Source organism: Etheostoma spectabile, chromosome 1 (genome assembly GCF_008692095.1).
Source record: "Etheostoma spectabile isolate EspeVRDwgs_2016 chromosome 1, UIUC_Espe_1.0, whole genome shotgun sequence".
NCBI lineage: Eukaryota > Metazoa > Chordata > Actinopteri > Perciformes > Percidae > Etheostoma > Etheostoma spectabile.
The window spans coordinates 4,079,674-4,091,698 of record NC_045733.1 but is presented as its reverse complement, the minus strand read 5'-3'; the positions used below and the strand labels follow the sequence as shown (position 1 = coordinate 4,091,698).

At 36.7% G+C, this 12,025-nt stretch overlaps 2 protein-coding genes across 2 annotated transcripts in view; both read right to left on the bottom strand.

Moving 5' to 3' along the window:
• The window catches only part of LOC116691906 (uncharacterized), a 112,593-nt gene extending 106,129 nt beyond the window's left edge, over positions 1-6,464 (bottom strand). Inside the window, 1 exon segment of the mRNA XM_032519811.1 lies at positions 6,385-6,464. Within this exon segment, the coding sequence (XP_032375702.1) occupies positions 6,385-6,464 (80 nt within the window).
• Positions 6,465-6,946: 482 nt separating this feature from the next.
• The window catches only part of spon1a (spondin 1a), a 71,701-nt gene continuing 66,622 nt past the window's right edge, over positions 6,947-12,025 (bottom strand). The window contains exons 12-16 of the mRNA XM_032508114.1: positions 9,478-9,648; positions 9,197-9,364; positions 8,719-8,883; positions 7,963-8,229; positions 6,947-7,850 (exon numbers count right to left, since the gene is read on the bottom strand). Of these exons, the coding sequence (XP_032364005.1) occupies positions 7,687-7,850; positions 7,963-8,229; positions 8,719-8,883; positions 9,197-9,364; positions 9,478-9,648 (935 nt within the window). The 3' untranslated portion in view covers positions 6,947-7,686. The remainder of the gene's footprint in view (positions 7,851-7,962; positions 8,230-8,718; positions 8,884-9,196; positions 9,365-9,477; positions 9,649-12,025) is intronic.

The window sequence follows — 12,025 nt, the reverse complement described above, 5'->3', positions numbered from 1 at the left end:
TACATTAGTCTACATTATTTAATAGTAGTTTAAATGTACTGACAGCAGCGCTCAATCTAATTTAAGCGCCATTGAGCAAACTAATCTTATTTGGAGGAAGATTATCCAATTGCAGTGAAAGAAATCTAGCTTTTGGCTTCGAGGTGTGTATGACACTACTGATTAAAAACTATTTGAAAGGGAGGAAAATCATAGAAAAATACACGAGCTATCCCTTTAAAGTCCATGTAATTCATTGGTATGTTTCTGTTGTCACAGTAGCAATAACACCATCAAATACAATTTTAACACTAAAATAATGTAACATTGATATCTGGAGTGTAGCAAGGCAATGCACCTGTGCAAATACTTTGAATCAGGCCACTGTCAAATTGATTGATGTATGTGTTACATATAAACAAATACAAATTATTGGCCAACACGAGAACTTCATTTAGATTATCAGAATGTCCATTACAATCAAGGAAGATAATGTCTTACAAGGAAAAGGTGAATAACTGTCCACCTACCTAAGTCTTGAGCATGTCCAATTGGGGCATTAGGGCTATTCAAAAATAGAGTTCATCCCAGAACTTTCTCTTGAAGAGATTAGAGCTCACACAGACAAAGTGAGACAGGGTTTAGTAAAGTCAGGCAGGAAGCACCAGATTACATCTTCTGCTGTAATTTGGGTTAATGATACAATGTTAGGTAAGGTTAATTTATTGTCATTTTCAAAACAGGATTTCACAATTAAATGTAAGTTGTAGCCCCTTCACACTACATACACACACATATTTACTGTATATCATATGTACAATGATTTAAATTAGAATAGAAATAAAATTAAACCATAGGCTATACAAATCTATACATACATGTACATAGAGTGGGAATGAGGTGCTAAACTATTTAGCAGGTCTGACAATAATTTAGCATTATTAGGTGTTCTGTTTTTTGTTTGTGTTTTCACCGACTCAAGTTTTAATTTACAATGACCCTACAGAAGCCTGGTAGTGAGTCTTTGTAGCCTTGCTGTAGAATGCTAGTCAATTTCAGAATGGTGCTCTGTGAATCCCTGCAAAATGCATTTCCCCGGAAACAGAAAGATAACATGACCGGCAAATCATCTTGTTCCATCATTGTAAAAGGGTTTTTCTTTTCCAGCACTAGAAATGGGTGACAGTAAATGAAAGAAAGATTTTTTTTTTGTTTTTTGTTAAACATGCATAACACTGGAGCCAGATAATGAGCGGGATCCCTAGGGAGGCAATCTGGAGCCCTGGGCTGCAAACTTCACAAAGAGAAGCCCCAGCCCTGCCTTACAGACTATCATTGTTTATATAACTAAATATTCTGAAGATGCTATAATACTAACTGACATTTCACAGATTTTTTCTGTTTCAAGTCTAAAGAGGTTATAAATTCAGGACATTGATTGCTGCTGTAGTCTATAAATTTGTGGGAAAGAGCCTTTGCAAGGCTAGAAACCATATTGATTTTCCTTCTGAGGTTTATTAGTTTATGAAATCCTATATTTCCTCTGTCTCTCTTTCGAAGCTGAAATACCAATAGTAGGGGGAGCTATACTATACCTGCATTTCCTTCCTCGTTATAAAAACAGAAAGGCAGCTGTATTTATTTCTTCTTGTATGTTTTGTCAATGAGTAGATTACCCAGTCACATTCAAAAATGTTCAGAGGTAAATCAAACCAGTGAGCAGAATGTACCAACTCACCCACCTTCCTAGTTCAACAGAGCTTTTTTTCACTTATGCTTCACTGCCTTTACAGAGCTAAACAAAATGTTTGTCAAAATGAAAGAAAAACAATAATAATCCACTTTATATAACCAACTCAATCAGTCAAGGTTTTCCCCTGTCATTAAGAATAATTCAAAGGAAGATAAATTATTGTTTAAACTGCTCAACAAAAATGAAAACTTGTCACCTCATGAGACAGATGTCATACCAAAATGGGGCATGCCTATAATATGTGTCATGCGACAATTTCAAGACTAGGCTTTGTTTCTTTGCAAAATGATTTATAAAGAATGTATAGTAATTATGTGAAACATTATTGCTGCTGTATTAAGATTGATTAATATGTTATATAAATGTTAATATATTATCATTTAGATTAGCAGAGGGGAAGGGGGCAGTTATGTATCATTATTAAGAGCTTACATTCTTAAATTGCCTTATGATGATACAGTATGATGTAAGAGTTGTGTAATCATGCTGATAAGTAGACCTCCACATCCTTAACTTAGTGATCTCGTACACCAAGGGCTTTAATCACCTATTAAACTTTGGGGCGGAAGGACAATTATCCATGTACGCCATTGGCAATCCAACCCTCTTGTGGGGTCAGGTTCTCCCCCTTTCCATATTGTGCTATCATAGAGTAGCATAATATTAAAAGATGATAATATAATATGTCACAACAACATTAATATAGCATGTTATAAAAAATACTTTAAAAAGTCGTAGTACAGCATGTCAAAAAGTCACAGTATGGTATGTCATAAAAGTCACAGTACAGCATATGTAGCAAAAAAAATCTTAAAAAAGTCATTGTATAGTATGTCTTAAAAAGTTGTAAAAAAGTCATAGTACAACATATCACAAAAATGACTTAAAAAGATATAGTATAGTGTGTCATACAAACTCATAGTAAAGTATTGTATGTCATAAAAAGTTATTATAATACACTTAAAATGTCTATATAATATGTCAAAAAAGTCTTTAAAAAGTCATGGTATACTATGGCATAAAGAATTATAAAAAAAAGTCCTAGTATAATATGTCGTAAAAAAGTTATAAAAAAGTCATAGTATAATATGTCATAAAAAGTCATAGTGTAATATGTCAAAAAAGTCATAGAAAGTCTACAGTATGTCATAAAAGTCACAGTACAGCATATATAGCAAAAAAAGTCTTAAAAAAAGTAATTGTATAGTATGTCTTAAATAGTTTTTAAAAAGTCATAGTACAATATGTCACAAAAATGTCTCAAAAGATATAGTATAGTATGTCATACAAACTCATAGTAAAGTATTGTATGTCATAAAAAGTTATTATAATATACATAAAAATGTATATTATAATATGTCAAAAAAGTCTTTAAAAAGTCATGGTATACTATGGCATAAAGAATTATAAAAAAAAGTCCTAGTATAATATGTCATAAAAGTCATAGCATAGCATGTCATAAAAAGTCTTAAAAAAGTCATTCTATAGTAAGTCGTAAAAAGTCATAGTATAGTACGTCAAAAAAGTCTTAAAAAATTATAATATAGCATGTCATAATAATCCTTAATAATATATATATGGTATGTCAAAAAAGTCCTATAAAGTCCTAGTATAATATGTCGTAAAAAAGTTATAAAAAGTCATAGTATAATAATTCCTAAAAAGTCATAGTGTAATATGTCAAAAAAGTCATAGAAAGTCTACAGTATGTCAAAAGTCCTAAAAAATCATATTATAACATGTCATAAAAGCCATAGTATAGCATGCCATAAAAAGTCTTAAATAAGTCATAGTATTGTATGTCTTCAAAATTTGTAAAAAAAAGTCATAGTGTAATATGTCACAAATTGTCTTAATATGTCATAGTCTAGTATGCCATAAAAGGTCATAGTATAGTATTTCATGAAAAAGTTATTAAAAGTAGGTGTATAATAGGCCTGTATCATAAAAAGTCCTAAAGAAGTCACAGTATAGTATTTCATAAAAGACTTATGGTGAAATTGGTGTTGTAACTGACGTTTCCATAACCTAATTGATATTAAATCAAATTGGAAATATATTCTAATAGGCCGCTTGTGAAATGGAATCGATTCAGGAAATCATTGGCAACACCCAGCCCTAACAAAAACTATATACAGTATTATTACATTATAAACTTCAGGTTTGTAGTTGGTGTTTATTGCAGGGCTATTGCATTGTTCCACAGAGTGGGACTCAGTGTATGAACAAATGAATGAATCATTTTATTTTTGTGTCATGCAATAAAAGAAGATTTGCCCAGTTCAAACAGGCTAAGAAGACATTATTTACAGCAGGGAGCCGGATACCAGAAAATCAACATAAATTATATATATTAAACAAAAAAACCTTCTTGTCTTTTTTGCTATGCTTTAGAGTCAAAAGTCACCAACTTATATACATTAAATTTAAATGACATCTCCATTTTGTTATCATCAGTACACAAAAACATGTCAGGTGGATTTTGAACAGACATTGCATTTAAAATGGGTGTTCTCAACTCATAATGATGACAAAAGAAAAGAAAATGGGATTCATTCTCAATTCACAGTGTTCACGATAGGTTTGTCGTAGCATAAAGTTTAGGGCAAAAATAATGTTTGATTTAAATGCAAGTTCGTAACTTTGGTTTTTACAACCTGTCTTTTGACCATCAAATCTTACAAGTAAGGGCATTTACCTTTTTCCAGGAAAAACACTTGACAAAGAGACAGTAAATCTGAGAATTGGTACTGAGTTTGAATCTGTCTCACTGCTGATTTGACTGAATCAACGAACATCAGCATGTTACCATTTTCTTCATGAGCATGTTAGCATGCTAAAGTTAGCATTAAGTTCAACAAACCCTTTTGCCTAAGAACAGTGTCACTAGCATGGCTGTAGAGTCGTGTTGTGAAGACCCCTGTGTCTCTTGCAGGTGTATCTATTTATAGCTTCTGTAGCCTACATTATTAAATATGCACAGAGATGTTCACAGTTTGAAAAAAGCTAAAAGAATTTAATCTCTGTTACAGATTTAGTACACAGTTGAGTCAGCATTTGTGACCAAAAACTTATTGCGTTTAATAGATACTGTAAAAAAAAATCGTACGCATAAAAACACTGTGCACTGCTTTCACCACATAACGTTGTTCCTGAGGCCTTTTTGAAATAAGAAGTGTAACCTACAGTACACAAAGATCTCGAGGCACAATAACTAGACCAGTCAAAATCAAAAAGGTGATGTTTCATATTAGTGAAGCCAAAAGATGCTACCTAACTCATGCGGCAGAGTACCTCTATCTCCACATTATGGACCTACTTTTTTTCAGTTATTGAAACCTTTGAAGCTCAGTGGGAAACAGGATAAATGAGAGAGAGGTTGGAGAGTTCCGGTTTTTATGTCAGCAGTCTGGCCTGCCCCCAGAATATAAATATTCATGAATGTGTCCACAGACAGAGGAAACTCATTATAATATCAGAAACATGGAAGGTCTACTGGCATAAACTGCATCTTTGAGTGTATTTTCAGTCTGAGTCAGCTCCCAGAGCAGCTATACATAACCTGCACTGCACTAGACTGGATGAGTTCTAGAGGGGTTTTCAACTGGACCACACACAAAGATAAACAAACACATTCTTTGTCCATTTTTAATATTTAATCCGTGCATCTCTTGTCACAGTCTCTGAAGCAAGTTCTGTTTTAACAGCTCAATCACGACTGTATTAATTCCCCATCCATGTTTCCAAGTGAAGTGTGTAGGCTTCCCCCATGTGTGGTTGTGTTGGCATGGAAACAAGAATGGCATTGTGATGTGTGTATTGCAATTTTCAACTCTGTCCCTGCAGTGAGGAAAGCCTGACTCCCTCCCCTCCCCCCATCTATTACACCAGAGAGTAGGGGGGCAAATTCTTTCAAGATCTGAGCCAGCACATGAGCATAAAAACTCACTGCACTACAAACCTCTATGTTCCATTAAAGTGAGAGTACTCCCTCTCTGTAGAGTGAAAAATACGTTTGGATGCTCTTCAGTTTCTGTCTAGAAGTTATGTAAAATTATGTTCCGTTCCATTGCCTTTGACGAGAAGTTTTTCAGCTTGCTACTGTATGAGTAAGTATTAAAGTGAATTATCTGAAATAGGCCATTCTTCATGAGTACTTTTACTTTTGGTAATTTACACATTTTAATGCTAATACTTTTGCACTTTTAAAATACTGAATGCAGGACTTTTACCGTTAACTATATATTTCTGTCACATTGCTGTTTTTACTTAAGTAAATGATTTGAGCCCTACTTCAACCAAAGATCAAACTACAATACAGTAATAAATAAAATACCCCTCTGTAAATTTAACTGTCTTCATTAATCACACTGTCCATTTTGGCCATTGAGTTTGTGGAGTGGTCTGGTGAGAATCACATGCTGCTGAATGTGGATAAGACCAGAGAGATGGTGATTGACTTCAGGAGAAAGGGAACGGCTCCGCAGCCCTTTTGCATCCTGGGAGGAGATGTTGCCATGGTTGAGGAGTACAGATACCTGGGTGTCAACATTGACAAAAGGTGTAACTGAAAAATCAATAGCACTGCTGTTTACAAGAAGGGGATGAGCAGATTCTATTTCCTGAGGAAGCTGAGATCCTTTAACGTGTACAGCAGAATGTTGGAGATGTTCTGCCAGTCTGTCGTGGCCAGCGCTCCGTTCTCCTCCGCAGTCTTCTGGGGCAGCAGCATCGGAGCCAGCAACACAAACAGAAACAGCCAGCTTTCCTGATCAACAAACTGATCAGGAAGGCTGGCTCCGTTATTGGCTGCAAACAGGAGAAGAGGTCACTGAACAAACTGTTCTATCATGGATAACCTCGACCACCCTCTCCACCCCACACTGGTCCAACAGAGGAGCACCTTCTCTAAGAGGCATCGACAGCTTTGATGTCACACGGACCGCTACAAGAAATCATTCCTACTACAGGCAATACAACTTTTTAACACTTTATCCCTGAGTAGAATAAGACTCGTTTATGTATATTCTGTAAGTGTGCCGTGTGTCAGATATTTTGCTGCTGAAGAACAAGCAGCCTCAGGAAAGATCAGTTTCCATATGAAAGGCAAGGGTTTTAAGCTAGTTATCGCCATCTAGTGGAAGCAGAAGTATAAACTATCAGCTCTCTACTTTGCACATTCATCCTCCAAAATAAAAAGACAAATCCAGGTGACATGTTGTCACGTTTACTTTTATTGTAAAGGTGATATTATTCCAAAATATTAATATGTTAGAGGAACAGAGAAGAAAAGGAGGAGGAGACATCTAGAAAACATCTACACAAGACTTTGGTAAGAATCTTGGGACACATTCTTATCAAAACATTTCACAGGAAAAATAACAAAATCTTCTAACAATGCTCAAAATAATAGAGATCTCAATCGTGGTGCATCTACATGTAAAACAATATAGCTGGGTAAAAAGCCAACTGGGCATTTTGTGTCCTAGAAACAACTGAACAATTGTATAAAACACTGGAATGGCTGGGCACCTGTGCTTTGAAGTCTGGAATATACTGTACTACTTAAGGATACCACAATATATAACAGTTCTTTATCTTTTTATTAAATCAATTTATATTTCATAATTATATTTTTCAAGATATATTATACCACAACAAGTTTACAGTAATCTTGCAAAAGAGTCTTATGTGTATAAGAGCTAGTTTGAAAACCGAAGAATCAGCCTAGTTTAAATCCAGAGTTTTCCAGTGAGATCTTTGAGTTCAAATTCTCTTGACGACAACTGACCTGAGCTCTGGATTTAACCATGACAGATTCAAGCATGTGCCATTTCAGCCCTAAACAGAGTGCATTGGATCATTGTGTGACAGTGTGCCATGCCGTGTTCTGTTCCCAGCCCCACGGTCATCCCTTCCTCCCTTCAAAATCACCCCCGTTCCCCTACTACTTCCTAGCAGGGGTGCACATTACAAGCCCTGATCTCCTTCCTGTCCTTGCAGCTGGACAGCTGGGCGGTCTTAAACCTCTGCTTCACCGTCATGAGCCTTTCTTGAATACCTCCACCGCACAGCTTGGTACATTCTGTCCAACTTGACCATGGCCTCATTTTACACCCTAAGAATAGAAAAAGGAAAAGAATCAGACCACCAGAATAATTCTTCCTTCAGATTTTTTGTTAGTTATCTGGATGGCGTTGTAGTTCCTTTTAAGGAGGGTAAATACCAACCTGGATGCTCAGAGGTGACCTCAGTTCGGCCCTTTTTGCTCCTCCTCTTTTCACGCTGTTCCTTGCGTCGTTTCTTCTCGTCACTGTTGGCTAATCCTCGGTTGCACTTCCTGATCTTACACTTCTTCCTCTGGATGGTTTCAGCACACGGGTCTCCTCCAAACTGAGGCTCCAGCTTCACCATGCGTGTCCGGATAGTATGACCCTTCCCACAGGACTTATTGCACTCCAACCACTCAGTCCAATCTGACATGACACAGTCTATGGCTGGGTAGACAGAATTGGACAGTGGTTTAGAGGAAGTTGTGAGATGAGAGTGGTAACTGATGAGAAGGACAATAAATAGGGTTTGATTTAATGTTCTGTGTATGGATGTCAAGGATTACATATGAATCCAGGTGTAGGGAATAATAATTTGTTATATCCTAAATTATACATTGACACCACAGAATACATTTCTGGTTTGCCACGGGGTGCGATTTGTTGTCACATGGCTCTGATGTAGCATTATCACACTGCTGTAAACTAATAAGCACTGACGTGAAAAACAAATACATATAGTATATATTAACAACTGTCAATCCAAAAACAATACCATAGATTTTTACATAAATTACAATACTTTGGGGGTACACTCTCATTCGTCTTGTATCTATCTGCATCAAGGCACCGGGTTGTGTAACAAAGATGAACTGATCATGAATTTCCATAAATTATACATGTTCAGTATGTGGGTGTGTGGCTAGAGATACTTACGACACTCTGGTAGCATGCACTTCTCCACCTGTTCTAAGTCTTCTGTACACTCGCCCAGCTCCACTGAAGACTTGAGCATGCGTTGTCGTGTCCTTGAACCCTTTCCGCAAGTCACACTGCAGTCACTCCAGTCAGACCATGGAGTCAGCATGCAGGGGATTGTGTCTAAACACAACACGAGTCACTCAGTAACATCAGTATTTTACCATCAAACACAAACATCACATGTGTGAAATATCTCAAATGCAACTGATCAAATCATTCTTTTTTATTTTTTAAACAGTTGCATGCATGAATAGTAGCAGCAAAACAGCATCTGGCTTTTTAATCATGAAGGGACATAGGGACAAAACCTGATTTATAAGTTTTGTCGTTCTGAATTCAGTTGGGCTACCGGCCACTTGTGCCTGGCTGCTTAATGAGGCAAAAAAGTAAAAGGTGTGCAGATAGTTGTGGTACTGAAAATGTTCCTACTCACGACATTCTGGCATCATGCACTTCTCCACTTCTAGCACCTCTGCCCCACAAATGGAGCCATCTGCAGGAGGCATCTTCACCATGCGCTCTCTCCTCTTCATTCCAAGACCACAAGTGGCACTGCAGACATCCCATTCACCCCACTCTGTAACCAGACAACTGCTGGGTGCTAGGGGCCAAGAGGGAAAAACAAGGTACAGTAAACCCACAGTGCTACTTACAATAGACCCATAGTATGAACTAATAAACTTGGGACAAACAAGGGCACAAGGGACAACTCACAGCATTCCTCATTGACCACACAGTTTTCGGTGTCCTGTGTGGGCTGGGTGCAGACTGAGCCATCATCAGGGAACTGCTTCACATAACGCTCCCGGGAACGTGTGCCCATCCCGCAGGTCAAACTACAGGGAGACCAGGAGATCCACTCTGACAACATACAGGTGGAAGCATCTAAAGAGTCAAATGACAAAAAGGAAGATGCCAGCGGGCTTCAAGAGATGTAGGTGATTTTGGTAAATGACAAAAAGATTAAATTGCAAAGGGAACTCAAAATTGTGTATTTGTAGCTTATTGGTGTCATGCATGTTTTATTGCCAATTGCTGTAAATATCTAGGTACCTAGGTAAGGTACCAAGTATCTAGGTACACTCACGTCATTGAAGTGAATGGAGGTTGAACATGGTGAAACTGTTCTGTTCAGTCCTGGTTGTTGGGGGCTTTATCGCAGTCTAATTTACAGTTCACGGCTATGACATCCTTCACTTACCTTAATAGTGTGCTGCTAGACCTTTTTGTTCAGTTGTTATCGATTTTTATTTATAATTATTATTGAAACGCCCATACTGTCCTGGCATTTGGAAAAACTATTGCGATTCTAAATCAAACCGAAGACATAAATTGTATAACATAACAATAAAATAACTGTAGATGTCCTTCCTTTATTCAAAGCTAATGGTTCCAACATACAAAGACACCTAATTGACAACAACAATTGCAACTTGCTTTTCTTGACTGGTTTCTTATGTAATTATGTGAGTCTCAATGCTCAATGTATTATTTTGTGATGCCTGATAACTAAGGATAACTAGGATAATTCTACTCAATAAAGCAGAGGTAACTGAATTGGAAACAGTTTCTAGTTATGTCAAGTACTGTTACATTTCTTACAGTTAACTATACTACCTCAGCAAAATGCAATGCAGGAAAGAAATTAGGGGGGTTTGTGTGCATAGTTGAGTGTGATCTAACTTTACAGTTGCACATAAGGAATGTAACTAAAACAGCACACTATAATTTCAGAGTAATCCAGGTACTGAATAGAGAAACCTATTTTCCAAGTAGGCCTGATTAATGCCATGCATTTCTCTCATGTCTCTACAAATCGCTTGTACAAAATTGCCTTGTTACTGAAATGTGAGATATATATATATATATATATAGATGTATATATATATATATATATATATATATATATATATATATATATATATATATATGGCTGCCTTGCTTTACTTGTTTATAGATCAAATATAGCATGCTTATAATGCTTATAGTCTAGAGTCCCAGATGAGTCCCTGAAGATCCCATCAGATTCTCTGTACCAAACAGTGAGAGACAGAACAGAGACCTACTGCGAAGATTCCTTTGGGAACAGTCTTACTTTAGATCTAAGGACAGAAAATCAAGCTTTCAAGTGACTCCTGATACTACTACTACTACTATACTACTACTACTTACTACTACTACTACTACTACTACTACTACTACTAAATTGAATTTAAATAGTGCTTTTCACAGCCTCAAAGTTACCTAATAATAAATTATATATTATAATAATAATAAACTTCCCATGCAACAACACTGTCATTCTACTGTTTTCATGTTATCATAACATTGGCTAGATAAAAGTTAATCAACGCTTTTTTCTTTTTTGACATATTGGTAAAATATGTAAATCACTTAATGTAAATAACTTTGAGCTGCATTACCATCCATTGCCATGTGAGTAAAGTAAATATACTAGTGACATGTTTTTGTTGTATTGGATCTGTACTCCAGTTTGCTGGATTCAAAATTAAACAGTGATTGTGATTAAAAGGCCAATTTTTACCTTTAATTCCAGGGTCTTTACATCCACATCAGACAAACCATGTAGGAATGAAATCCCTTTTTACACATAGCTTCACCAATATGTTATTGTCGTGCCTGATAATGTGTGTAGGCAGTCAGCCAGGCTGCATGTGTTATGTTCACCCACATAGAGAGGTAGGAGCTACTTTCTCAGCAAAGCTAATTTGAATAAATGAGAAGTTTTATTATGGCATTTCTTTTTCTACTTTACTTTTATTTGCCTGATTTTATTCAACTGTAGTGCTGAAGTGCTTTAAAGCTCCAATGACATGCTGCTTTTTGGATACTTTTATATAGGGCTTAGTGGTCCCCTAATAATGTATCTGAAGTCTCTTTCCCGAAATTCAGCCTTGGTGCGGAATAACAGCCACTAGAGCCAGTCCAGTGGGGGTGTAGCCTTGACCAACTGCCATGCTTTGCTTGTTTGCAAGCCATGATGTCTCCCTCTTTCTCATGGGTGAGCCAAATTCTCTTGGCGGGCAAAGCAGAGAAAGGGGAGGTAACCTTTCCCCTTATGACATCATATGGAGCAAGATTCAAGATTGGCCCATCTGAGCTTTCATTTTCTCAAAGTCAGAGCAGGATACCCATGGCTTGGTTTACACCTATCACCATTTCTAGCCACTAGGGGGCCATTTTCATGCCATGGGACCTTTAAATGTGCTATATAAATTAATTAAAGTTTACCATATTATCA